We start from the raw sequence: 27,789 nt of genomic DNA, 5'->3' as shown, positions 1-27,789 counted from the left end.
CCAACGACACAAACCGGAAGTAAACAAAAAGAAAAGAACAGAACGATGCATTTCCACATGTCAGCACCAGAGGGTGTCAAGATAACGCGGTTTATTTCATGTTTAATTTCTATCATGCATGACAAATATTTAATTTCTGGATATATGTTCGTTCAAAAAAATTGACATGCACTGATACAAGATGAATTCTATATATATTTATATAAATTACAGACATGCCAAAGAGTTAAGAGAAAGTGTTCTTAGTGCAGGTGCTGGTTGGCAATTTTATATTGTGAATTATCTTGCAACTCCAAGCGTTCGACTGAACTCTTCTATCTGTTTCACCAGGAACTGCTTGTCGCGGGCCTCCTGTTGACCAGAGACCAAACACGTCATTAGAAAAGCTGCAAGCGGCAAAGCTGCAACACACTAACTCACTCACTCATAGACAAAAAGTTCAAAACAACATAGCAAGGCCTCACCCACAGCAGCAGTTGAAGTATGCGACCACACATACGTACCAGTTTAAGCTGATTTTTGAGCAAGTTCACACTTTTCCCATAAACAGCGGCTAAGGCTATGAAATAGCACATCACCACACTGTTGGCAAGATAATAGCTCTGTTAATACATACATTAATTAATTAATGTTAATACATACATTTTTTTACATTACTTTATACCTAACTATATAACATATCACTCACCTAAAGAAAAGAAACAAGGGAATGGAGAAGCGCTGTGAGCCGATATAGTAGAGGAAGCCTTGTGTCGTCTGTGAGAGGCTATTGAACGAATTGGGAACTATTGTCCACATTGAGGAGAGAGAGCGGAAGGGCCCACAGCTCATCGAAGGGTGGATCCTGAGTGGGACACGAAAACACAATCATACTCACTCAGTCCTCTGAGTGGGAAAGCTTGGACAGGATGGATTTACTCACATAGGAAAAGCATCCATTGTCGGTAGTGTAATACCGTCCCGTTTATACACAGTTAGCGAGCTACTCACTTGGCAATGCTATAGATCAGGGCCACCAGCGCGAGGCTCCAGCCAAACAGCAGCACCAGCAGGAAGAACACCTTGGACTTGGTGGAGCGAAACGTCTTGGCGGCCGGGCGGCAGTTGGAGAACAGCGTTATCTGGCGGGGCCAATCCCCAGGTGATGATGTGAAACACAGAGACAAAACAATTTTGAATCCATAATATACAATTAAATTACAATATTTAATATTTGGAAGAAGGAAGTACATTATTTTGACACCGAAATCTGAGAGAGGTGTATTTGTAGCACATTGTATTTACACAACGGCGTTTGGGTCATTAAATCGGGCCAACATTTACTCTTTTATTTCAACACTAGACATTATATTTTTTTGCCTCAATTTTGTGTATGTATATCAACGTGTTTACCTTCTTAGAGTAGAAGATAATCACAAACTTCAAAGTGTTAATGAGCGGCAGCAGAGGGCAAAACAGAGCCCCTGTCCACACCACCGTCTGTCCGTACACCAGTCCCAGGACATTGGCTGGGACCAGAAACTCCTGGCGGCCCACGAACTGAACCAGCTTATTGGATGAGCTGTCAACCACCATCCTGGAACACAAAAACCACGGACCCATCAGAATGAAGGTTGCATCAAGTCATCCTTACTTCTCACACTGTTCATTTTGACCATTTTACCTGCGTGGAAACTCCACCAGCACAAGCATTGCAAGGGTGATGAGCAGGTCAAACAGGGTGAGTTTGTACATCTCCTGTCCCACTCGGGTCTCCCAACACTACATAAGGAATTATATGTCACGTCACTTCATATAGTCAGGCACAGAGTACAAAATAATACCAATCATTGAGCTAGAGTTTCCAAATGCACCTTCAATTTGTGTCATACACAAAGCAGCAAAGTGAAAGGATGAATTGACACTATGCATGCATGACCCAAGTAACATACTTACTGGGTAGCTCTTGTAGTTGTAGTGGCATAATGCACATCCCTCAAAAACCCCTTCAAAACAGGTTATCTGTCTCCACAGTGTGAACAAGAGGACACCCAGACTGACCATTCTCAGAAAAACTGACCTATGGAAGGGAGAGAGGGAGAGAGCTCAACAAATAAACTTTTTCCTGAGTAATAGAATTTTTTTTTTGGAAAAGTTTATCAACTGAATTGTTTGCTATTGATTTTGGGCCCAGAAATGCATGTGTTTTTTTTAACATCTACATAATTTAAGTTGTTCAACAACCACTCAAAAACACTGTCCCTCCCTCTATTGCTCTCTCATACGTACCCTCATACATAAACACACACAGTCTACATACATAACACAAACATACATGAACGCATGCATACATACATACATACATACATAACACGGTAAATTCACAACATGTACAAACCTTAGCAAGGCCACAATGACGGTGATGCTGGGGTTATACCGCTCCAGCAAGGCTATCTGGTCGCAGAGCACGGGAACCACAAAGTTCCCCACCGTGATGACGATGGAGGGCAGGTACTCATAGAACAGCCCTAGCAGTCCTGTCTCGTTCACTTTGCTCTGCCAGGGAGGAAACATACAAAATGAAACAGACCATCATATGATGAGCCAAAGATAAACTTAATATGTGGATGACAAACAAACGGAAGTAGAACCACCCAGCACCGACCTGGCTAAAGACGGTGGCTTGGTAAATGCCGAAGAAGGCTGCGATAATCAGGCCGAAAGCAACGAGAGACATAAAAATACGCAACGAGTACAGCAATACTTTTTGACCCAAGGTCAGAGAGGCAGCCTCATTCTTTATCCTCTCCTCTTCAAGGTCCACCTAGGTCCAGACAGAGAGACAGAGAGACAGAGACGGAAAAGTATTGTTCAGATTTCTGGGGACAATAACTTTATTGGGCATGGAGCAGAAATCATATAAACAAACATATTTGAGGCCAAAGAAATAGCATAGCCCCTAACCTGAAGCTGGTAGTGGAGGTTTTTCTGTTTCAGTTTCGTAGGCCTGTTACCGAGGGAACCAAAGTCCCAGCCAGTGAACACAATCCTACTGTAACTGCCGGTGGCGCCGCCTCCTGTTGCCACAGCAACACGAACAGCAGTCCCCATGCTGTGCAAGCCAGTAGTTAGTGATGGCGAATACAGGTTATCTGGTTGACTGGTCGTTCTCTACTAATGGCATTGGGCTGTAACACACACACACACACACACACACACACACACACACACACACACACACACACACACACACACACACACACACACACACACACACACACACACACACACCTGCCTCAACATCTAAATTAACAATTTGGTGGATCTAAAGGTGTGTCATCGCTGGAACTTACCGCGCAATGATGCAGATGAGACAAAAGGCGAAGTAAAAGACAGCAGTGAAGAGGTAAGCCAGTGGGATGTTGTAGGAGAAGTCACTTGCTGCCACCATGGTGTTGTGGTAGAATCCATAGAACAGGTAGGTGTACTCCATGAAGCCCTACAGGAACAAGGACGCACACAGTTTGTCTAACATGACAATTATCAAGATGAAAGTAATCTAATATTTGTATTTCAAACTTAATGATGGGAACGAGGATACAGTGTATGCAAAGTTAAAGCGGGTACATTTCCCAGACAAATGTTAATTATTACAGAATCAAATGTAGGCCAACAAGAGGAAAAACGAATCCATCTTATCTAATCTCCTTCCATGTTCGTATCCACAGAAGGACATGGATGTGGGTGTGTTTGTATTTCTCACGGTTCCAGAAAGTATGTCCAGGAAGTAGCTGAAGTATCTCACAAGAGGGTCTGGGTTATGGTCATACTGTCTGCATTCTTCTGGGCCTGTCAGCACAACATAAGAGCCTCAGAAACCCTGCTCTTACCTTCTCAGAAATAACCTCCTTCATCTATTTGTATATATATAAAAAAAATATATATAAAAAAGGTTATTAGTGTCATGTCAGTATTCACAGCAAAGTCTTGAAATAACTAGTACCACAATCCAATAATGTGGTACTTTTTTCAAGAATAAGAAGTAAGATAAAGCATCGGTAAATAAATACATTGATTGTTAAACTGCATGTCATAGAGCCCAGAAGAGTGCCTCAGTAAGATTATTCATGCAAGGAGACCAGAGTCTGTACAGACCATTATCTGTCATGTTCACAGAATCTGACACAACAGATCTGAACACAATGCTGGGGATGAGGACAAATCCAGCGATCAGCATGGAGGACAGGAAGTTGAGGACCACCAAGAATCGCAGGAAGAGGAAGTAAGACTGGACACCATCTCCAAAGTTCCCTGCAGTTCCATCAATGAAGGAAATGGATATGCTTAGAGAAGGTAAACAATGACCAATATATTCAAAATAGGGTTTAGTTTTAGTTTATCAGGGGTATTAATTAATGTTTAGATGTATGTTTATTCACACTCATGCATTTATATTAAGGGTGGACACACACACACACACACACACACACACACACACACACACACACACACACACACACACACACACACACACACACACACACACACACACACACACACACACACACACACACACACACACACACTCACACACACACACACACACACACACACACCTCCTATCTGGTTCAGGGCCCTCCTCCAGAGTGTGATATAGTGCAGGAATCCTCCGATACTCTTGCGGGCCCGACTCAGCGATTTGGCTTTGCTCCTCTTCCAGGACTGGAAACTGGACAACACTGGGACCTGCATCTGCTGGACCTGACTGTAACAGATGTGTCACACATTTTCTAAAAGATACAGATCATGAAATACTGCCATTGTTGTTAAAACGTTCATAGCATAGATTCAACTCTTACAGCTGTTGATGATATTGCATGTAAACATATATGACATGTTAGTACAACATGAGGGCAAATGGAAAAGAGATAGAGCCAGTGTCAGTGAGATGGACACGGTAAGAATATTAACCTGTTTGTTAATAAAATAACCATAAAAACAACAACAACAACAACAACAACAATATCCACACATAACCATCGTCACAATTGTAATCATAATCGTGTTTAATCCCAAGATTTGTAAACAGGGAAACCATGAGACCGATCAGGGGGCCTACCTGATGGCTCTTTTCAGGGCCATGGGCATGGGGAGCGTTCGCAGGTCTTTAGGGGGCACAGCAGCCTCCGGCCCTGCATCCTCCTGGGCCGCGGAGGCCGGGCGCCAGTTAAACTGAGGGGCATTCTGGTCGGACCGTGAAGAGGGAACCCGTCGCAAGCGTGGAGAGCCCTGGTCGCTGGTGTAACCAGTTCCCTGGACTGGGAGGCAGAAGGAATCTATTTACGATGACTATGTAAATGTTATGGTGTGTATTATTAAGATCCTTCAGTAGGATGAAGGTTAAAACAGTCACAACGGATCTGCAGTTGTGTTTAACAGAGTTGTTGTCACTAATTGGTGGAGGACTGTGTGGTCGTACAGGTGAGCACACCGCACCAGCTTACCTGCTGTAGCAGAGCCTTGTCTCTGGAGCTGGCTGTTCATTTCCTACAGACACAATACTGTCAGGTTGGACTTTTTTTTTTTAAAGATTTGAAGCGTAGCCACATTTAATCCAGCATCAACTCAAGCTCAACAGAATTCATATGATCTTGATTGGAAAAAGGAAACAGTGTGATTCCGGTAATGTCTCTCCCCCTCTCTCCTTTTGTTCATGGACTTCAGCCCTTGGTTATTGACCACACAGGTACTTCCTTGTGCAGTTAACCCTTTATCCCCAAGTCAATTTGAAACATTGCTGTACAACTATGTACACTGATGCTCAACATCCCCAATTAAGCCCTACAAAAAGTTTTTCCAAAAGTAAAGAAAAATAGTTAGCATATGTCATTTAAGAGTTCATTTAAATTCAAAATATTTTGGTTTGTCTAAATGTGTGTGTGCTAAATACTCATCTCGTTCATACAGGTTAATTTGATGCAGTCTAGGGCAGCAAGTGAATTTGTGGGCTGTTGTCATCTCGAAATGTTCCCTTCATTCAACTCAGTTAGTCGCAGGTATTGTCACTGTGTGTTGTCAGGTAACCATGGCTAGTGTGTGTACTCAGATTGAGTAAAAGAAGATGCAAATCACCTGCCAGTGTAAACAACACGGGTTGGTGCTATCACTTTAAGTGTATTTTATACAAGAATCCATAGATAGATTTGTTCAATAATTATGTAGGCTATTATATGTCTAGAGTAAGGTCAATCAGAGCACCAGCCATTTTTCTTAAGTTAGTTTATCCTGTTTCTGTCATCATCCATAATATTCTCTCCATAGCATAGAACTAAACACTCGCCAAGGTTTCCTGATCAAGTACATACGTTTACTGCTCGGGTCAAACCATCTCGCCTTTGTGAAAACCAAACTGGGGCTGGACTTGTCTCTCTTGAACACTCTCTCTCCGGTCCTGTTTGTTGTCCACGTGACCACAAAGATATGTAGAAGACTGGATTCACATCTAAACACAATCTGACAAAGGAATCAACCTCATGTCACGGAAAACCTTTACAGGTGACATGGACCCTCGCCAAGACCCTTCTCACCTTACTATTTACTATTCTACATTGGGAACAAAACAGGGGGATAACGATATCAGCATCCCTTTTGTGCCCGTCCTAGTAAACATAATGTCAAACATATTCCCCTGGACGTGTGAATGATTAAGCAACAGGAAGAACGACAGTAGTCTTGTTTGTGAGGAAATTATTTAATGGAAGTGATACAATCTTTGCAGTTGGCAAAGTAAAAAACAAACAGAGCAAACTAGGCCGAAGTGAATAAATAGGTTTCATACATAAGCTAAAAGAAAATAATATGTATTTACTGCGACCCGATTACTTACAAAACACATGTTTAACTTCGATTGATTTGAAATTCAAATTCGTACAAATAGTGAGTTACTTTTGAGATGGCAGTCAACTGTGTTTTAAATCCAAACACACATAGGCCTACTCTGTTGTGCTGTTGACTTAAGACTCTCTGATAGATAACCGCGACTTTGAATGTCATGTTTGGTCCCAACCTGAAGTGGTTCTTTATTGCAGTCCAGACAGTATGGCAGTGAAATAACTGTGATTCATCTCAGTGCCCCAAGGCCCCTTTGAAACATGACGGATGACACAACTGAACGGATCAAACCATTAGGCAACACATGAAGGAATGCTACGAAGACTTGATTGATCCACAGTAGGGGGATTCTAGCACAGGTACCCTGGCAATTTACAAATTAAATAAACAGTTACATGTTTTTTATTTGTATTTATCATCAAAACCTATTTCGATTTTATAGTTTAGTCTGCCTGCTTAGTTATGTCCACAACTTGGCCTGTACTGATAGGTGTAGGTGCAGATATAGTACATAACTGCATTATACAATTTTCCTGCACAAATACCATTTTGAGAAAATTGGCACATATAAAACAAAAATGTCTGAGTGTATTGTTGTTTTTTTCACAAATGATAGTGTTATTCAGAAAACAATATCTAAACACAAAACCACCAAACCCACTCCAGCCAGGTATATTACAGAATCACTATCTCTTCACTTGTCTCCCACTTGTGAAATATGGAGCGCATTGTTGGTCTGGCTGTGATCCCTGAATCCATATTACTCTCTCTTTATTTTAACTATATTTCATGTTAACCAACCGCAAATTTGAAGAATCACTCATCGGAAACAAGGGTTCTGGATCATTGTCCAAACTAAAAACAAAAAACCCTTTTCATGTCTTTGAAAGTAAAGTATCCTCACACAAAAACAACATCAATGTGTGTGCTGAGTATAATCTATGTACATCTCTTTGTCACAAAAAAAGCATTAACCGATCCCAGACGAAGCTCGCCAGGTGGGGCTTTATACTTGTTGGAGAGTATATATGTACAGTACGTTCAAATGGTTTGCAACACACTATTTCCTGGAAGTGGTGCGTCTTTACGTAATCATGGGTTGGAGGTTCCTGTGAGGGAGAACATCATACTGACACAGGAACGGCAAAACATTTAAAAACCGGTAAACACGACAGCATGTAATTTGCAATGTAAATTCAATGTTAAGTTGGATTGGCGTAACCAATCCACTGTCACCTCACACCACTCAAGCTCAGTCCAGCTTCGCTCGAATATCCTCTTTGAGCTCATCCTTACTTCCCACCTCCTCCACCTTTCCCTCCTCCTCCTTCTCTCCCCTCTTCCCGCCCCTCTTCTCCCCCCTCTGGCCGCCTCTCGTCAGCCGGCCGAACGCGATGCAGCCGATGGCGAAGACGTGGATGATGAAGTAGATGGACGTCCAGTAGTGGACCGTGTCGCCGGCCTTCAGCAGCACGAAGCCCATGCACATGTAGTCGTAGGCCCGCATCTTGAGGAACCAGTGCACCCAGTCGAAGGCGCTCTGGCCCGCGGGGCCCAGCCGGGCGCGGACCGACGCCTCCATGGCCGACTCGGCGGCGATGCACAGCGGTATGGTGAGGAAGGACAGGTAGTAGCCGGGGTGGAGGCCGTGCCAGTAGGCGCTGATGAACATGGTCCAGCCAGCCCTGCAAGGGGGGAGGCGAGGGGCAAGTAGACGGTGAGAGGGATGGAGCTGAACTATCATTTGTCTTATATGATCGTCAACATATAATCTACAGTATGCCATTTTATCACTATTATGATTATATTTGCGCCGAGGGTTAGGCTTCCCAGACACATAGTATAATAGTACGGTGTGTGTGGATGGTGAAGCTCTGCCTGAGCAGTGACGTATTGAATGTCCACGTCCCAAGTGAGGGTATGGGTTCCCGGACACCTATAGTATAACTCTATGCTGTGTGGCACCTTTCACATTACACAACATCACACATTGTAGTGCTAACACCACGACAACACTAAAAATGTATCACAAAGTTGGCATGAGTCGTAACCATGGTGCTAACATGCCCTCCGCTTTCATAAAACCCTCAACCCAAAACATTTAGTTTACAATCTCATAGTGTTCGAAGAAAAAACTGTGGGTCAAAACTGTGGGTCCACTGGTCAAGACATGAGATGGTGGTTGCATTCTGGATTTAAGATTAAATGTATTTTTCAAAAGATTTGTCATCTAAAATGGTCGAGCACATAAGAAGCATCTATACAGCTATTTCAAACAGGGAGTGTCATACCCAAAGCTACAGTCAAGACACAATGCAAGGCCATGTGTCTCTCTTGATCTAGCTTAGACTGCAATACATTTCCTCAAACACCACTTCGCAAGCAATACATGCCACTTTCACAACATTCTTAAAAATTTAATCGTTCTGAAAAAAAGAACATTTCCATAAATACTCATATAAAACACCAATCCTCTTTGAGATTGCACCATGGATGAGCCAGTAGGCCTACCTGAGGACGTAGGCCTTGAAGGGGGAGTTGGGGTAGATGTAGTGGTGCAGCCACCACTGCACCGTCATGTTCCAGTAGCGCATGCCGTGGCGGACCTTCACGCAGAAGTCTGTGTTGTAGCAGTCGATGTTCTGGATGGTCTTGAAGTCGTAGGCCACCGGCGCGTTAGGGTCGGGGCTGTAGCTGACGGTGGGCCCCCCTCCGGGTTTGGACATGGCCCCCTCTGGGTAGCAGCCCAGTCCGGCGCTGATGCAGCCCGCCTCCGCCCCGCACCACGCCGCGTAGAAGCGCATGCGGAACACGAAGAACACGGCGGTCATGTAGAACAACCTGGAGACAAGAGTGAAAACACAGATCATCCATCTCTGACCAGTGACAGCTGGTGTGGTGCTAAGACGTATTTGGACTCCTTTATACCCCAACAACACACGCAGACATTGGATAGGCGGCAGGGTAGTGCGGGTAGTGGGTTAGATCATCAATGTCTGCAACTTACCCGGCGGCATCTATGAGCGAGTTGACTAACTAATACCACCTGTTCCTAAATGACATGCATCTGAATGTATTTTGCTTTGGATAAAAGCGTCTGCTGAACGAGTAAATAGGCTATAAACAAGCAGAGTGCCTCGAGGTGTCCTTCCCTATCCCCCATACCTGAAGAAGAAGTTGTGGTTGAGGAAGTCATCCGTGCGGACGTAGCCCAGGGGGAAGACAGAGTTGACAGCCAGGAACAGGGCTCCGTAGACGGGGACGAGCTTTAGCCTCTGTAAGCAGGGGGTCACGGCAGGCAGGGTGAGGGGGCTGGGCTGCCCCAGCCAGTCCATGAAGGTTTGGAAGCGGAAGAAGGGCCCTTTGAGGACAACATGGAGGGATGAGGTACAGGGATGGGAGGACAGCGTTGACAGAAACAATGAATGATGAAGATTATACACAAGGACAATACGGCACAGTGAAGGAACACAGTGGATTTGCAAGAGAGCAAATGCGGGGTGGTGGAATAAGAAAGAGGCAGGAAAACAAGTGCAAGAGTTACTAAGTATCCGAGCAAACTTATTAGTGAAAAACAAATATTGACTCACACAATATTGAACATGAGGCAGAGAGAGTGAGACAAAGAGAGAACAAGAGTTAAAACAGGATGCAAAAGTAAAAATCACATCAAACCACAGCACGTAAAACACAATTTTCACACACAAAGATCATGCCTCTGTATAAAGTGGGGAAGACAACAAAAGCGTTAATCCTTCATTCAACTTGAATGACATACCTGTCATGATGCCCACATAGCAGTAACTATAGGAGAGAATGTCATAGAGGGAGGGCTCTGCAGACAGCCCACCAATGACGGGGGACTTGGAGAACGAGCTCACTTCCTTCTTCTTCTCCAGGTGGTAACTTTGCACCTCATTGGCTAGACTCACCATCTTGTTTAAAGGACGTAAGAAGAACTTTAGTTTGTCTCTCTGCAAAGCCGCATCAACATTTGATCAATGGAATGTTTCTGCCATCAGTAGACAAGATGCGATCAATCACATCCCCCATATTCTGAATGAAGCCCTTTTACTTTTATAACATCAACAGCGAAAGCGTTGATGATTTCCAATCATAATGTGTAAGATTGAGGCCCTCCCATTTAGTATGAGGGAAATATTCAGAATTCATAATACTCATCATTAATGTGGTCTGTCCACTCTGACCGGCTGTGTAACTGCGTGACGTGAACTAGCGCAGCTCTGCTGGTGGGGTGGTATGAGTGGGAGGGGTTTTGGAAGCGTAGATTTTACAATTATTGTGGAAAAAGAGAGACATACGGCATGGCCAGCTAATTCTATTAGTAGAATATATCCGTTTTAGGATAGGATTTGATTGATAACATTGAGGAAATCACAAATGATTAGCATTGACAACATGCTAATGAAATATTTGCCAAATGCTATTCTACTGTTATTCTATTCTATAAAATTCTATTGATTTTTGCATTTTCTAACCACGTCCACTTGTTCACAAACTTGAACTTGTTTGTGTGTCAGTATGAGATAAGAGGCTGTTGTCAGATATGAGAATGACTGTACGAACAGATGAGAACTGTGGTACATAGATATGTACAGATATATACTGCTGGCATGAGGGTGACTTGGTGGTGCTCTGTGGTACCTTGAGGGTGAGCAGAAGCTGGATGGCGTTGGCGAATGGTGTCGGTGCCGGCAGACCAAACCACGTGACCAGTCGGAAGAATAGGAGGTAGAGGAACGTCCAGCTGAGGCACAGTGCTGGGGCGTTCCTGCACGATGGAGAAACCACAGCATGGGGTGAGGGGCTTCTCTCAGCCATCACTAAGGCCCTGTCCCAATTCTCCCCCTTCCCCTAGATTTGAGCCCTAACAGCAAGGGGGAGTGCACTCAAAGCAAGTGTTCTTGTTAAGGGGAGAGAAATGGGACTGGGCCTAAATCACCTTCGGTTCTACTGTTACCAAACACAGCCAAACAATGGCAGGATTTGACACATGCTTTAAATACTGAGGGATAAGGCGCTTACCGCCAGGTACTCTTGATAATGAGCCATGTTCCAATCACTGTCACCAGAGAGTGGAGGGCATGGATCTGACAGGTTGCTATGGTGAGGGACAGCCCCAACAGCAAGCCTGCGCCTTGCTTCACGGGAGGACCTGGAGGGGAAGGATGGGGGAAAAACCAGAATGGATCAGAAATACACGTAATACAACCAAGCAAGTCTGATTCATTGTGTGAAATACGAGCTCTGATATAATTATTTAAAGTATTAAGTTGGAGCATTCAATATTAATACGGTCTGTCCACACATGCAGCACGAGAGAGATAAGATTACTTATGCACCAGCAAAACATGCAGCTGGTGCCATCTTGACATCGTCAGTTTCTTTCACAACAGGAAGGTAGACCAAACACCATCATAGGATATTTCGCAATTTGTAATCTTATTTATAATGAGGTGCATACTGGTGTAAAAGAAACCAGTTATTCAGTGTTTTTAATAGCTTTGTAAAAAATGAGAGTTTTGGCAAGGTTTCGGAGACACTCACTAAGATAACGAAAGAGGAAGCCGACGGGTATCGAGGCCGCTAGGACCCCTAGGTACACCAGCTCATCAGGAGACATCGTTCTGCTGCGGAACAAAACAGGGATCAGCGTCGACATGGGATAGTTGCATACGATGTAGTGACAGAACACACTGTTGCGTACTCTGTCCAGTTAGGTATGCTTTCAGAAATAGTCGCACAAATTGGCCCCATGTCCGTTTTGGATAGCTACCTCTAAATGTCATATTCACCAGATATCTAGGCATTAACTTCAACATAAATATGCATATTGCCATACTAGATGGGAGCCCAGCTGTTGGGTGGTAGTAGTTAGCTCGGTACTCCACTCGTCTTTGTTGACTATTTAAACCCCAGTCGTATTCGTCATCAACCCGATGTATCGCTTAATACTAAACGCGTACTTACGTTTATAAAGATACAAGTCACCAGGGCAGAATAGGAGACCATGCACTCTGAGCTAGCCGTGCCATTCAGTGGTACAGTGATGTTTAGTCGACTGCTCTGGTTACTTTCACTTCCTGGATGTGGATACACCGCCCCCTTCATCGATGATACAGGAGGAAAGCGACGGACGAGATCATCCGATGATCGGGACAGACCAGTAGTTTAAACGACTTGAAAAGAGGCGTCCCATTTTACGATTATTAACTTCGCTGGTTTAACCCGGAAAATGTAATGTCTTTAATATTCCTCGATTCAACAGAGTGAAACAACGCGTATTATGGGTGCTTATCAGGCTAATCATGAAAAGTTAACCTTTTTTTGTTTACAGGCATGCAAACTGGTTTGGGGTGAAAAAGGTGAGAATGATGCGTGAGCCAAGGAAAACACAGACCCACTAGGGGGTTCCAGGGTTATACTCCGGGGAGTTAAAAAAATAAAAAAAATAAAAAAATAAAAGAACATTTATATATATATATATATATATATATATATATATATATTTATTTATTTATTATTTTTTATATATATATATATATATATATATATATATATATATATAAATTATATTAAAAAATAAATTCAAAAAAATAATAGTCTAATAATTTATCTAATATATATTTTTTAAAATATAATTTTAATTTATATATATATATATATATTTATTTTTTTAATATATATATTTATTTTTTTTAATCTTTTTTTTTTTAAATCTCTCTCTTCTAAAATTAATTAAATTTAACCATTTTCTAAAAAAAGAAAGAAAAATCAGTGTAGGCTATGCTATCGCATGCAAACTGGTTTGGGGTGAAAAAGTGAGAATGATGCGTGAACTCCGGGGAGTTTTCTTTTTGAAAAATAAGCTACTAAATGCTTATTTATTACTTTTTAAATGTATTGTATTGTATAGTCGACTAAATATCATTTTGATTTTAGTTGACTAAAATCGAACTGGTTACAGTGTAAAGCATTATTTAAACGTTTCTCTAGAATTTCCAAACTTATACGCCTAGGGGAAAGATCTATTAACCGGTATTATGGAATGGTGGTAAGGTTTAAACTGCATACTGCTGTTAGTTGGGCCATTTGTCTTTTTGTGTTTTTCACCATTGGTTGGTAGCTTAGTGGCCAGCGTGCTTATAAGGTTGGTTTGGGCAGGGGCTTCTGAATATGTGTTTTCCTTGGATTTTAACAGGGGATTTTAACAGGGAACATCTGATCCTGTGTATTAATGAAATAAACGTGAAATATACATACACAGACTAAACTGTTGTGATATGAAACAACTTTGTTTATCTTATAACCGTCTCATATAAAAAAGAAATATGGCCTTGCTTTTTCTTTGCAGAAAAATAAAATTGCAAAAACACCAATGATGATTCATAATGTTTGTCAATCAGATGCCTATTAGTTTTATGGGGAACAGTCAGCCTCCTATAAACTGTATCAATCATTAAAACAAAGTCCTCATCTTCAATCATTGGGACAGCTAATCCTGTGTGTACAATGCATTTTGCTCTGGCGTCCTCCTTGGTCTGTTGTTCTGGGATGCACTAGCTTTATTTGCACTCAGTGGCCCATCCTTGTCGGAGGCCTTCTGTACCTGTGAGGTAGAATGGAGGGGGGTCCGATTTTTCTGTCTCTCATTCACTCCCGTCTCTCACTCAAACATACGCGCACACACAGCTCCAAGTTGTCTCTATACTATATTTCTGCTCCTTTCTCCCGTCATAAGAACATTACTGTATGTAAGCGTGGCTATGTTGCGTGGCTTTCCCACTAATAGCTTTCTTTATAAAACATTAGTATTCATTTTTAGTGTTTCTCATGTCACAGAAACCACAGTGAATCCTGTGTTTCTGTGCCCCGCTGTGGTGTCGACAGCACAGTGCTCCGGTACCGTTAGAGGACAGCGGTGGTTTCTTTCAGCTTGTATTGTATTCCAATTTTAGCGAAAACACAAATAACATTAGCTTGAAAAAAAAAACTGTTTAAGGATGCTTATCTTTGCGTGAATTTTAGGATGACTCGTCTGCCAATGACTTCAAGTTGGTTGTGTTTTAACCGGTGATTGTTGCGTCAAACTGTTTACAAAGGGACACTTGCTTGTGACGCAGCAAGCGCCTGCTAGTTGACCTGCCGGGCGGGACGATCAGTACTTCCAAGAGCTTAGTTCTGATTGGATCGCTTCCCAAATCGACCCGCTTACATTAGTCTCGTTTTTATTCGTTATAGAAAGTGTCAAAAGATTCCCAAATTGATTTTTATTTTGTTACCGTCTCGTTTTCGTCAGACTGTAGACCCCCCCGCCCCACCCAATGGATCTCCACGAATCACACAAGTGGCCAATTTTGTTTAAAAAAAACGACGAATTACGCCGAAAGGTTACTAGTTTGCGTGCCTGTGTTTAGAACACAATTCCCACCTCCATTAAACGTATTGATGAATAAACTGAAAAAATGCTTAAAAACAAAATATTGAATTGAAACTTTTTTATTGAAACATTGATCAAGCAGCATCAACAAACACTGCCTGGACAACATCCTTCTTAGTCTTCCTCCTCATCATCAGCGCCTCCAGAGCCACCCTGTCCCTTCTTGGCGTTCTTTCGCTTGACGCGGCCTGGGCGTCCTCCACCGTATGGAGACCTCAGGGAGAAGTCGATGTGCTTCTGGCTGTCAAGGCGCACCACGAACGAGGGGATGTTCACCACCTGCTTACGCACGCTGCAAGGAAGAGAAATTAAGATCATTACACTCTCCAACATGGAAGTACAGTGGTTTAAACTCTAGCCTCAAGTCGGGTCCACTTGGTCAGGATGGACATGGTTTTAGTCGCTCAACTGCCATTTTTTATATCAGAGAAATGTAGTCAATGTAACCAGGTGTACTGAGGTTGTTTTTTTCCATAAATTAATTCATAACAAACTTTAGGCTGTGTGTCAACTACATTTGAAGTCTTGTCAAATTTCCCTAAAAGTTTTGATCAGGCCTCATTCACGAGGAATTCTTGACACCATAGAGAGTCTGAATATCGAATATTGTAATCACTGGCCTGATCAAAGGACCTAGAGTTGGTGGTAGATGAGCACATGCTGTGCATCAAGCTTGCCCGAGGTGCAATCCTCCATACATTACCTCTCAGCCAGTGACATGGCAGCGACCCGAGCCCTCTCGCTTGGCTGTGATTGGCTCTGGGCAAGTTCTACAGACAAGGTATACGGCTTTGATACCGAAGTGACCTTGGTGATATGCTTAATTCATCTCAACGGAGAGCAATACATGTTGGTGGCCCTCTGATGAAAGAGTAAGCAGTAGGTTTTTCATGAGACTGGTGCAGTGTTTGGCCATACAGAAGTCACACTGGGCAAACAAGTAAAGACATTTTAAATCATGGGAGAGATTACCGGATATGTCTCTGACGGATCAGGACACGAGCATGGTGGATGCTCTTGGCAAGCCCGAGCTTGAAGACCTGGGTCTGCAGCCTCCTCTCCAGGAAGTCTTCAACCTTCAGGCCGAGGATGTAATCCAACTTCATCTTACCCTCGTCCAGGACACCGATTCTGACAAGACGTCTCAACAGGGCATTACCTGAAAAGATGGGATAAAAGATTAGATTATCCTATTGTTGACGAAAACTGGAGAGAGGATAATAACTGAAGCCCAAATTCAAACAAGGGAGACGGGCATCTCCCTTTTATTGACATGAGCCATATTAGTTTGGCCTCATTCACGAGGAATTCTTGACACCACTGAAGATCTGAATATCGATTATAATCACTGGCCAATGACAGGTTAGCGTCGAACGACGATAGGTGACTCGTACCTTCAAAGAGACGCTTGGGGTCCTTCTCGTCCAGGGTGAGCAGCTCTCTGGCAGCCTTGCGGATCTTGGCCAGGGTGAACTTAACTCTCCACACCTCACGCTTGTTCCTGAGCCCATACTCTCCTACAAACACAAGAGTACATTAGTCTCAACTGCAGTTGTCCCGTACATCCGTAAACATATGTATACGGAATTGATGGTTTCGAATAATTATCTTGCAAGGAAACCTTGTCATCATACCGATGAGTTTCAGCTCCTGGTCGAGACGGGACTTCTCGAAGGGACGACGGGGGGTGACATAAGTCTTGCGACAAACCCAGCTCCTGGCGGTGGGCATGGTGGCTTATTTTGGCCTGGAATAAAAAATAATGAATGTTAGCAAAATTGGGCTCGCTAGTTAACTGCAACCATGACATGGACTAGCCAGTTAAAAAATATTTAACAAACAAACGGCGGTAGATGCTAGGTTAGCATAGCATAGGCCACACGGGCTAGCCACGTTGTTCAGACCTCGTGTTAGCAATGCAAGTCATGTCTAAATAAAAAGCAGCAAAGTCCCGATCGTATCATGTACTGCATGAAAAAACGAAGTAAACAAGCAATTAGGTCTACCGTAGTGGCAAATCGATTTAGTAACAATTTCTATACATAAATAAAAACCGCGAGTGTCGACCGTACCTGTGTTCCCCAGGCTCGCTAAGTAAAGAGGAAGTCCATCGACGATCCCAGTGAATTTATTCAATCCAGGGGAACTACATATCCCATCACCTAGGTCTAAAACGGAAGCAGTGAGTCATCTACTGCCATCTATCTGTATGCTGCCATCTACTGGCTAATGACGAAATCGACGAACCTCTTTTTTATTTATCCAAGTTATTTTCTAGTTTTTAATTTGATTTTCCTTTCCCTGTAGCCAAATGCTTATTCCTTTTAGATGAGAGGAGTTACATCACTGTGAGTTATTATTCAGAGTAACTTGTAGTCATATTGAATTATGCAACCAACATAACCCTACATGGGAACAAAGTAACCCTATGCAGATACACACAAAGTTGCACATTAGGCCTACAATGAATTATCAATCAAAACTGTATTTTGGAAATAGAATTTCATTTCGTTTTTGTTTATAAATAAAAATGCCTTAACTTACGTGATTGAGTGTGGTAATGTGTCAAACCCAGATAGAAGGACAGAGGGACTATTTATATATCTCTGAAATGGGACCCTGAGCATGTGTTTCTGTCTATCAGGCTGGCCAACTGACAGACCCTCAGAAGTTCTCTTAGTTTGCCTTCTGCTCTTCAATACTCTTTCTCTGCTGGGCAGGATCAGTTCACCTCAGCTTCTCTTCTCACTCTCTTTTGGATTACTTTCCTATTTATTTATTTATTTATTTATTGTTTTATTTACTTTGTTATTTTTTGTGTGGTTGGACTCCTGCATTACACTGCTTTGTTTCCATCTTCATTCCCCACTTACAATCCAATCTCCCCCCACCGTTCCCAGTCACCGCGGCGGTGTGTAGGGCTATGCTGTCCTCACCTACTGTGATTCTATCGCCTTATGGACTGCCTGTCTACCCACAGTCCGCCTCGTGCTACCCCGGCCTAGTGCAGGTAATGTTTCCCTCTTCATTTGCATCTGCATCATGTTTAAATATCCTCTTATTGGTTTAATTTAAGTATGATGCATTTGAATACCCAGGGTTTATTGATCAACATTACCTGTTTGGGTGTGTTATAAGACATCACTGGCTCACAGCACATGCTGCGTGGTAATTTCCTTCATTCATTCAAGTGGCTATAGAAGAAAGTGTAATGATTAACCCACTCTGAGTAACCACATGACGGTATGAAACTTGAGGAGTAAATGTTTGCAGTCTAAAAGTCTAAAATAATCAAATTGACCTGTGAAATTCAGAGTCAACATTGAAATGGGGGTAATGAAGTCTGACACAGGCCAGAGTTAGGGTAATGAAGTCTTACACAGGCGTGAGTTAGGGCAATAACAAGCCCAAATAACTGGTGGCAACTGCTCATAAGTTAGAGGAAACACATAACAAAGTGTATTTCATATTAGATGGATAAATTAAGATCCACGTCACTTGCATTAGTATTATCAGTATTGGCATTTGTGTTTTGTTTTGTGTGTTTATGTTTATATTTGTGTATATGTATTTGTGCTTGCACTTGTGTTTGCACATGTGCGTATGACATACCACATCCCAAACCTACATGTGTCTGGACTCCTTTAACCATGTATCTCTGTGTCACACAGCCTGTATTTTTAGCCCTTCTCACCAGGCAAGATAATCACAGGGAGGGTATTTTATCACCAATCTTGTTGACTCTAGCTGAAGCCACTTATCACAGAGGTGGCCTTCAAGAGACCTAAGAGTTAGGTTATACCACCAGATATAATGCCTTTTCAAGTTCTGTTGTTTTAATCTTTTTAGAATAGAAACGTATAGACATTACCATGTCCATTCAGCTGGTAGTTATTTGGTAGTATGTTATGTTGCAGTCATAGATGGCTTATTTCAAGCTGGCTACCGCTTCACATCTGTGTTGTGTGTAAGAAAATCCTCCGACAGCTGTCCCAGCATGCACCTGGCACAAAGTCGTTGACCCCTGACTAGAGGCTGACAGCTGTGGTGGAGGAGGAGAAGCAGAGAGGCAAAGGACGAGCAGAGAGGAACAAATGGAGAGGCACATTTATAAAATAAAGAAAACATAGCACCAGTAATAGAGGGGACACGCAGAGAAAGCATTTTCCGTTCTGTGTTTTAAAATCTGCGGTGTCTTTTGTGGGAAATTCAAAAAAATAAGATGAAAAGGGATACATATTTGTTTCATTAGATATGGCTGATCATCCTCCCGTCATCATTCACTTATTTTTCAGCCGATGGTTTAAACACATCAAGTATAAGAGAGGCCAGATGTTGCCTCCACATAATGCAGACACCCTCTGTGTTGACGAGTTGGGATTCCCATCCTAGGCACACTCTGTGCTGCTAAAGTTACCGCCAAGGCCGTCCAGGGGCTATATTCAGACTCAGTGGAATTTACGAGAGTGTTAATCCAGAGAAGGCCACAGAGACAGACTAAGACATTCCCCCGCTCAACTATTCCTCCAGATATAGGAAGCTATCGGCTGAATTTACAGATTTACAGACATTTTAATATTCAAGTTATGAGGAACGATTTCTTCTACCTTCCATTTCAACCATTACATCTAAGGCAACAGTTATACGTAAGAAGGAGCAAATGTTGATGTTGCACTATATGACTCAAACCAAGCCATCTATGATTCAAGCCATCGATGATTGTTTAATAACTGTGAATGTACATCATAGTCTGATGTATGACCCACTTAAGACAAGGAGAACATGTCTCATGTCAGCATCTATGTTGTTGTAATACCACAAACAGCCAGCTACAGCACTGTCAATATTAGATCAACATCAATATAGAGATTCGGACCAATCAGCCGCCAATATATGAATGCATACGGTCACAGTCTATATAGGTGCTATTTGTGAGACAGATTTAATATTTAACAATGCACAAAAGACATATGTTAGAGAGAAGGTTCAACTACAATGTAATTTGTTATAAACGACACGTGTGTGTGAGTGTGTATGTGTACAGTACTGTAAAGGTCGGGGGCTAGGGGAACAAGGTGATTGACAGACACAAGTGACCACAGCTGGCATGAGCTTAATGTCTCTATCTGAGATATGATTGGTCAATGAGTGGCTCGCAAGGGTTAGTGGGCGGGTATCTGGCGTCTAAACACTTAGCAGCTGTTGGACAACGCAACTGAAAACACATCATGCAGTGAACGGGCAAGACGTTTAGTTGGCAATCACCTCTGTAATTATTTAAACACAAATACGGTTTTCTTCAATGTTGTGTTTCTTGATTGTGGTTTAGTCGTTCCCAAGTATTTATCTGTTCGTTTCATTGTATTTTAGTCTACATGATACACCTTATTCTGTTCTCAAAATCGTTCAAAAAACTAATATAATTTACTAGAAACAGTAAAAAAAAAACTAAAAAAACACTAATTTTTACTTAATTTTGCTCTCGTAATTGGGAGATTGGAGATGTATTTCTGTATTGAATATATAAACCAAATGCATTTGTTTTCCTGCATTGGCTAGAGCTATATTGGCTAAATCTACAGGCTTGTTCTAAACCATACTGAGGAGCCCAAGTGAAGCACATGAATGCAAAATGCTTATATTTTTCACAACAGGCTACTGTTTGTTTGTCTGCCCATTCATTACTGTCTTTATGACGTGTCTCACCTGCTTTCTGGAAGGAACCACAGCTGTCTAACCATCTGTCTCTCTCTCTCTCTCTCTCTCTCTCTCTCTCTCCTCTCTCTCTCTTCCACAGGGGCCCGGCCAGGAGGCCGGCCCAGGCAACGCCGACCCCTCCCTCTCCCAGGTCTATGCCCCGCCCCCCTCATACCCACCTCCAGGCCAGGGCCCGCCGGCAGGCAGACTCCCGCCTCTAGACTTTAGCCCCGCCCACGCTGGCGCCGAGTACCAGGAGCACACCCAGCTCAGAGTGTATCAGGGCCCGCAGCACGAGGGCACAGACCTGGGACCCAACAATGTGGTACGGCCAACATGTTGCAACGCGTTCTCCCATGATCACCGCTTTAAGACGATTCAGATGAACTCAAATGATAGGAGATGTGTATTAAACGATGAGCCTGGCCGTGGCTGGCCAGGTAGGGTGTCTGTCCATCTATATATAGGGCCTCATCTTCGCCTCATTCCCATGTAAGGGTTCCCTTCTGACACTGCGTAGGACAGGACAGCTGCGCTGGGATTTGTTATTCGAAAAATGACCCCTTTTCCTCCCTTGGCGATATCTGATTCAAAATGAGTCATTTGCACTTATTGCGTCCCACAAATCCAAAAATACTGCATACTTTAAGGGTTCTTCACAACAACAACATTTAGATTCTCCACTATAAATTCACTGAATAGCGTGCATTAGGAGTGTATTAGGAGTGTATTCGGAGTGCCATTGAATAGAGATGATTATCTTCACCAGTTTGACAGTTTCTTATGCGCTGTTCATGATGCTTGCTCGGACGAGGCTGGTGCGCAGCCTGTCGCGGTTGGACCGCCTCTCTCTTCTTCTCTCATAACCGGTGTTTTGTGGCGCCGTTTACACGTTCTATTACTAGAGCCCCTGACATACAAGGTCCGTCCTGATTTTGGACGGGAAAGTTGAGACGTCGCCACGATGGGGGGTCAAAAGGGGGAGGCTGACCAGATGACGCCCCCCTGTCCCTCAGAAATATCACCCAGGTCCAGAATGCAGTTCTGCATCGTGACTTGACACCACCCAACCCCCAAACCCCACCTTCTCTCTCTCTCCACCCTATCACCCCCCCCCCCCCCCCCACCATCCCACCCCTCCTCCAGAGCTTGTTTATGTGTGTGTTGTATGTGAGGGTGCGTGGTTCATGCTGTCTACTCTCAGGAGCCAAGGCTGGACTGTAGCCACAGTGAATATGGTTGGCTCAAGCTTCCCCTGTGTGTGAGAATGTGTCTTTCTGTCACCCCTCATGTTCCCCCCCCCCCCCCCCCCCTTCCCCTCCCAATTATTAATGATGCCCCTTGAACCATGACCTTTAACCCTTGGCAGCACATGTAGCACCGTGATTCCTGCAGAACGTTAATTCCTCCCTCCCCCTCTGAAGCCTCCCTTCTCTCACCCCTTCCTTTACACAGCTTTTGCACAACTTCCTTGTCTTGTTGATATTTTCTCCTCTTTAATCTGTTTTGTTCACGGCTGCACTGAGGGCCTTTTGCACTCTGACCACGAGTCTATCTGCCTTCTCTACTAGTACGCTAATACTGCCATTTCTCTTCTGCACATGGGATTGCCATTTTGATTTATTATTTCCATTTAAAAAACAATTTACCATCTTTTTGCTTTTTGATTTTTTATTACTTTCTTATCTCTACCTAACTGATGACTAAAACGTATCTCGTTCTTTGCCTTTTCAAATTTCCATTTCTTTGCCATTTGAAAAGTTTTGCAGCATTTATGGAGGCAGGATTCCCATTGATGCACACACATACGTACACCAAAACCAAACAAAACACACGCACACACATACACATACACTCACAAAACCAAACACACACACATACACACATACATATACATACACACACTAAACCACACGCACACGCACACACACACACACACACACAAACACACACACACACACACACACCAGCAGCATCGTGGTGCATTGTGAGACGGTGGATGTTTTGAACTGGCACACTCCTTTATTTCTGAACTGTTTTGCATGGAGGCTTTTAATTACTGTTAATTCGTGATTTACATCAAACCTTTGTAAAACATATGCCAACCCAAGTAAGGTTCACACTAAATTGTCTAAATTGTACAATAAGCACAGGACAAACAGGTAACATTGATATGTGAGTTAACAGTTTCAGTATGAGGATATGTAGGGTAACTCTACCCTATATACGAATATATAGGGTAGGGTAACACTACCCTGTAGATATATATCTATTTTCCTCGCTAACAGGCATGTGTTAATAGATGCCTGACTATCACAGAGATCACGCCTCCTCATATCTGCCTGGGATGGCTCACTGGGTGCTGAATGCGTGTTGAACTTTGGTCTTGATCACTTGGCTCTAAGGAGTTGATGAATGAGTTTGTCTTATGCAATGATTTGCTCACAATACTGTATAAACTGTACCACACTGTACACAAAAACTAGTGGAGTTTCTCTAATCTGATAGTGGACAGGTGATTTGTTGCCTGAACCAAGCTTATCAATAGCATAAGATTTGATCATTTTGGAACCTTTTTTTAACTCTTTCTCAATCCTTCCATCTATTCCTCACTCCTCTTGTACCTTTCCCTCCCTCTCCCTCTCTCTCTCAATCTCTCTGTCTCTCCCTCTCACACACACACACACACACACACACACACACACACACACACACACTGTGACTTCACTAGGAGGATGCCCTGGTCCCCGTGACCTCTGACTCCCAGGCTCTGAGCGTGGCCCTCTCCGCGGGAGGTGGGGCCGGAAGCGGCAGTGATGACGAAGGCTCCAGTAAGGCCCAGCCCAAACGCCTCCACGTCTCCAACATCCCCTTCCGCTTCAGAGACCCCGACCTCAGACAGATGTTCGGGGTGAGATACACATTCCTCCATTCCTCCAAGCGTCCCGCAGGCTGATGTTATTGTATACTTTCCATCTCGGATTGATTGATAACCAAAAACACTCTAAAACCGCAGCCACACTGTTTCAGTTCTGTTTCTGTGAGTTCACGAATTCCATCATTTAGAGTCATTTGCAAATTCTTTTTTCATTTAGCAATTTGGCAAGATTCTGGATGTCGAAATCATCTTCAATGAAAGGGGGTCCAAGGTGAGTTATAACACATATATAAAGGCCCCTTGAGTTATATTATAGAATATCTCTATATATATTGTATGGATACAAAATGCCCTTCTCAAATCTGAAATCGTTTGTCATCGGTAGGGATTCGGGTTTGTCACGTTTGAGAGTGCCATGGAGGCCGACCGAGCTCGGGAGAAACTGAACGGGACGATTGTGGAAGGAAGGAAGATTGAGGTGAAGACAAAACATTTGGCTGCCATCTCCCTGATCGATATACCTGTGTATCTCTGTTTCCTTTTCGTCCTCATCACACTACGTTTGGTCCCTGTGTTTCCACAGGTCAACAACGCCACTGCCAGAGTGGTCACTAAGAAGCCCCAGACCCCCGCTGTGAATGAAGAGGTTTCAGGTAAAGGCACCTTTTAATAACTCTACATGATCCCGGATGGCTCATCAGCTTGTGGTTCTGGCTGCTAGATGAAACCTCACATCACGTTTTATTTTCTTCTGTAGCTGCTGGATGGAAGATCAACCAAGTTATGGGGGCCATGTACGCACCTGAGCTCTACACTGGTGAGAGAGGCTCCTTGGATCAGTTTCAAATATACAGTAATGATACAATTACTGTATGTAGTATGTACACCTTACTGTTGCTCTCTGTCCCTGTTGGTTTAGTTGCCAGTTTCCCCTACCCTGTAGCAGCCCCTGCCTTAGCCTACCGGGGTTCACCGATGCGGGGGCGTGGCCGGGCCGTCTACAATACGATTCGCTCTGCTGCTGCGGCGACACCCACTGCCGTCCCTGGCTACCCTGGGTGAGACTCCGCCTACTTCCTAGCTACTTTTTCCACTATTTCATTTTCATGAATATATTCATATTTACTGGCGGATAACACCATCAATACCATACTTTTTTGATAAATACGTGTTTTCTCTTATTAGAGTTGTATACCAGGAGGGATTGTATGGACCGGAAGTCTACGTAAGTGAACACACTTTTCCTGTACTCGTTGATATGAAATTGGGGTTTAAAATCGATCCATGTCACTTTGTCTTGTTCTGTTGGCTGAGGGTTTATGTTTGGTCTCTCCTATTAGGGGGGCTATCCAGCAGCAGCTTACAGAATGGCCCAATCAGCAGCTGCTGCCACGGCAACCTACAGTGATGGGTGAGGACATACACCATTCATACTGGACCTGGTCAATACATACACAATACCAGACAAATAATCCATATGTACAGAACATAAACCATAAACAGACATAGCCAGTCCCATTCATAATATATGAATGATAGTGTGAAACCGATACAGTGATGTAGTAAAGGTAAGCCCTATATTGAGGTGACTGGGGCAACTTGTCAACATAGTACGTACTTTGGTTCCCCAGATATGGACGGGTCTATACCACAGCTGCGGACCCCTACCACCACGCAGTCGGCCCCACCACAACGTATGGAGTTGGAACCATGGTGGGTACCATCTCCATGCATTCACAAAATGTATAAACATTTTGTCCCGTGTCCGTGTCCATCAATGGAAAGCTACAGTGTTTACCACTGTTTAAACACTGCATGCTTCTCTTCTCTGCTCACGTTTCAGGCCAGTTTGTACAGAGGAGGGTACAATCGCTTCACTCCCTACTAATGGAGCAAGAGGGCTCTCTTTAGTCACTCTGGGATTGGCTGATCCATGGACGCTGCAGGACAGGTTATGAGATCGTACTTGAAGACATCGAGGAGGCATTCTCTCGCTCCATGTCCCTCACAACCGCTCCCTGAGACTCAACAGACTGTGCGTGTAAATACTGCAGCCTTTTTGCTGTTATATGAAGTGAAGAAATGGCAGCAAAACAAAGGATAATACTATTTAATTGATACACTGTTGATATTTTTTATTTAAGATTTGACTGACTTTGTTTTAAGAGTTTTGCTGTTCTGCTTGGCCTTCCCTGTGGAGGGTGGGATAGGTAGATGCCTTGCACTACATTTGGGTTGTTGACTGAGAAGAGACTGATAGAGATTATACAGGGAGCTAAATGATACAAGAAGCGTTTATTGGGTGGGGGGCTGGGTCCATAGCCATAGAATTTACGTTGGTCAAACTTATACACACTTTTTGTGGGATAATTTGATATGACTTGTTTAGATGTGTACGTGTAAAAAGACACGTGTGTTGTGTGTGTGCGTGTGCGTGTGCGTGTGTGTGTGTGTGTGAGAATACGGAGGACATCCGGCCCCATTACTGTTGCATTAGTAGACTGATAGACCGCTATGACACTGGGATAAAAAAAAAGTAAAGTGTGGCCTTTAGAAATGTGAAAAAGCATAGAATATTGATGCTTTATTGACTGTTTTATAATTTCTTCTTCTACTTTCTTCTTTCCAACAATCTACCTCTTCTCCTTCACGGTTTCACATGTCAGCATTTTCTGTAAAAAAATGTCTATCTCAAAATAACTTGGTAATAATAATAATCGATAATTAGTCTATGCTTCTGTTCATTTAACATATCAAAACAGTGTTCTCTCTCCATGAATATATGTTGTTCACCACTTTGTTTGATTATATTTTGTCTACAAAATTTGATTGTTTTGCCTGAGTGAAATGCTTTGACCGACATGCTTTCTTCAAACTTCTGGTTTAATTTTTTGGAAATGTGGTACTTATTTTTTTCCTTGTTTAATGTTAACAAATTTAACAATAACATACCATTATTCAATAGAAAATGTGCCAGAACATTTCATATATAAGGCTTAACTACTTCATTCGTCTTGCGACTGGTCTATGGTCTTTAAATAAAGCCGTCTTCGTGTTCATTTCCTCTGTCCTTCATCTCCCTTCTATTATGCGCTACTTGGCCTGTTTTCTTTCCTTTCCATAATACTGTTTTCTGACATTTGTCTGGATTTCTTTAACCTCCGACATTTGCAATCAAATGTTTCTTTCCTTCCTCGAGACTATAAACATGTCAATTAATTACTTACGACGGTATCATTGGTGTCTTCTCAGTAAGTATTCAATAGCAGAGCTGTTTTCGGTTTCACCAGTTTTTGGACAATCCCGATCGCCCCCCCCCCACCTCCGTCAACAATCCCGATCGCCGCCCCCCACAGTCAACATTTACACCTGCGGACAGAATCTCACGCCAGCGAAAACCCAAAAGTTGCCAGCCCTGCAATAGTGATTTTACAATTAAATAATTGGAATTAGGCAAGTCATGTTTTCTACTTTGCTGAAAAATATATTCTCAATCAACAGATATCTGCATATGGGGGCAGAATATGCAGGCAGTGTAAAATATATTGAATGAACGTCAATGACGTTTGCGCAGGCTCTGGCTGCATCCGGGAAAACAGGCCTGTATACACAGAACGACTTGTTCCGAGACAACGATTTAGCCTTTCTAAAATGTATCTGCATTAATATAGAGACGAGAGTGCAGATATTAGCTTAAATGTCACCCGGATCAAAAAGAGTACTCGAGTCTAGAGGCTATGCGGAGTGTAAACAATGGCCGGAGCAGCAAGTGGTTTTAGCCTAGATATCATGGCGCTATCCAGATGTATGGTACGCATCTCCCAGATTTCTTGTGGCATTTCACGGAGGAACGCCCCCTTTTGGTTGGTCCCACTCGGTATTC

At 43.0% G+C, this 27,789-nt stretch overlaps 4 protein-coding genes across 6 annotated transcripts; 1 reads left to right on the top strand and 3 right to left on the bottom strand.

Annotated features, from left to right (window-relative positions):
- Positions 1-67: 67 nt before the first annotated feature.
- On the bottom strand, positions 68-5,652 carry tmc4 (transmembrane channel-like 4). The gene is made up of 16 exons (XM_084471208.1): positions 5,484-5,652; positions 5,099-5,297; positions 4,596-4,744; positions 4,135-4,290; positions 3,743-3,828; positions 3,333-3,478; positions 2,944-3,091; positions 2,645-2,803; positions 2,378-2,535; positions 1,936-2,059; positions 1,664-1,761; positions 1,393-1,576; positions 991-1,121; positions 689-844; positions 504-582; positions 68-351 (listed from the first exon to the last, which is right to left on the bottom strand). The coding sequence occupies exons 1-16, from the start codon at positions 5,521-5,523 to the stop codon at positions 280-282; spliced, it is 2,085 nt and encodes a 694-aa protein (XP_084327334.1). The 5' UTR covers positions 5,524-5,652; the 3' UTR covers positions 68-279.
- Positions 5,653-6,729: 1,077 nt separating this feature from the next.
- mboat7 (membrane bound O-acyltransferase domain containing 7) lies at positions 6,730-12,966 on the bottom strand. Of its 2 annotated transcripts, none has more exons than XM_084471465.1 (8): positions 12,862-12,966; positions 12,439-12,521; positions 11,917-12,046; positions 11,536-11,662; positions 10,649-10,805; positions 10,036-10,231; positions 9,382-9,711; positions 6,730-8,555 (listed from the first exon to the last, which is right to left on the bottom strand). In XM_084471465.1, exons 2-8 carry the CDS (start codon positions 12,512-12,514, stop codon positions 8,123-8,125), a joined length of 1,449 nt encoding a protein of 482 aa, XP_084327591.1. In that variant the 5' UTR covers positions 12,515-12,521; positions 12,862-12,966; the 3' UTR covers positions 6,730-8,122. The 2 variants fall into 2 exon arrangements, with proteins under 2 accessions (XP_084327591.1, XP_084327592.1); XM_084471466.1 differs by having other exon boundaries at positions 12,439-12,518; positions 12,862-12,905.
- A 2,408-nt stretch (positions 12,967-15,374) lies between these two features.
- Positions 15,375-17,443, bottom strand: rps9 (ribosomal protein S9). The gene is made up of 5 exons (XM_084471609.1): positions 17,404-17,443; positions 16,966-17,078; positions 16,726-16,848; positions 16,304-16,490; positions 15,375-15,623 (listed from the first exon to the last, which is right to left on the bottom strand). The coding sequence occupies exons 2-5, from the start codon at positions 17,060-17,062 to the stop codon at positions 15,446-15,448; spliced, it is 585 nt and encodes a 194-aa protein (XP_084327735.1). The 5' UTR covers positions 17,063-17,078; positions 17,404-17,443; the 3' UTR covers positions 15,375-15,445.
- A 581-nt stretch (positions 17,444-18,024) lies between these two features.
- rbfox1l (RNA binding fox-1 homolog 1, like) lies at positions 18,025-26,976 on the top strand. 2 transcript variants are annotated; one of them, XM_084471526.1, is made up of 12 exons: positions 18,025-18,341; positions 21,129-21,353; positions 23,760-23,939; positions 24,124-24,177; positions 24,292-24,384; positions 24,490-24,559; positions 24,664-24,723; positions 24,826-24,964; positions 25,092-25,131; positions 25,247-25,317; positions 25,538-25,619; positions 25,750-26,976. In XM_084471526.1, the coding sequence occupies exons 1-12, from the start codon at positions 18,255-18,257 to the stop codon at positions 25,792-25,794; spliced, it is 1,146 nt and encodes a 381-aa protein (XP_084327652.1). In that variant the 5' UTR covers positions 18,025-18,254; the 3' UTR covers positions 25,795-26,976. The 2 variants fall into 2 exon arrangements, with proteins under 2 accessions (XP_084327652.1, XP_084327651.1); XM_084471525.1 differs by having other exon boundaries at positions 24,664-24,964.
- The last annotated feature ends 813 nt before the right edge of the window (positions 26,977-27,789 follow it).

This window comes from Micromesistius poutassou, assembly GCF_964030765.1.
Source record: "Micromesistius poutassou genome assembly, chromosome: 8".
Taxonomy (NCBI): Eukaryota; Metazoa; Chordata; class Actinopteri; order Gadiformes; family Gadidae; genus Micromesistius; species Micromesistius poutassou.
The sequence above is the reverse complement of the archived record's forward strand: the minus strand, read 5'-3'. Positions and strand labels throughout refer to the sequence as shown.

Bases quoted from the DNA above. Each gene is read 5' to 3' on its own strand.
- rbfox1l (XM_084471525.1), top strand. From the start codon at position 18,255: ATGCTGTCCTCACCTACTGTGATTCTATCGCCTTATGGACTGCCTGTC. The intron at 25,132-25,246 runs GTAAGTGAACAC...CTCTCCTATTAG, and splicing joins TGTATGGACCGGAAGTCTAC to GGGGGCTATCCAGCAGCAGC. The intron at 25,620-25,749 runs GTGGGTACCATC...CTCACGTTTCAG, and splicing joins CGTATGGAGTTGGAACCATG to GCCAGTTTGTACAGAGGAGG.
- mboat7 (XM_084471465.1), bottom strand. From the start codon at position 12,514: ATGTCTCCTGATGAGCTGGTGTACCTAGGGGTCCTAGCGGCCTCGATA. The intron at 12,047-12,438 runs GTGAGTGTCTCC...CTTCCCCTCCAG, and splicing joins CTTCCTCTTTCGTTATCTTA to GTCCTCCCGTGAAGCAAGGC. The intron at 8,556-9,381 runs GTAGGCCTACTG...CCCCCCTTGCAG, and splicing joins TTCAAGGCCTACGTCCTCAG to GGCTGGCTGGACCATGTTCA.
- rps9 (XM_084471609.1), bottom strand. From the start codon at position 17,062: ATGCCCACCGCCAGGAGCTGGGTTTGTCGCAAGACTTATGTCACCCCC. The intron at 16,849-16,965 runs GTATGATGACAA...TTGTGTTTGTAG, and splicing joins CCAGGAGCTGAAACTCATCG to GAGAGTATGGGCTCAGGAAC. The intron at 16,491-16,725 runs GTACGAGTCACC...CCATCTTTTCAG, and splicing joins CCCCAAGCGTCTCTTTGAAG to GTAATGCCCTGTTGAGACGT.
- tmc4 (XM_084471208.1), bottom strand. From the start codon at position 5,523: ATGAACAGCCAGCTCCAGAGACAAGGCTCTGCTACAGCAG. The intron at 2,536-2,644 runs GTCGGTGCTGGG...CCTCCCTGGCAG, and splicing joins AAGCCACCGTCTTTAGCCAG to AGCAAAGTGAACGAGACAGG. The intron at 845-990 runs GTGAGTAGCTCG...TGTCCCACTCAG, and splicing joins CTGATCTATAGCATTGCCAA to GATCCACCCTTCGATGAGCT.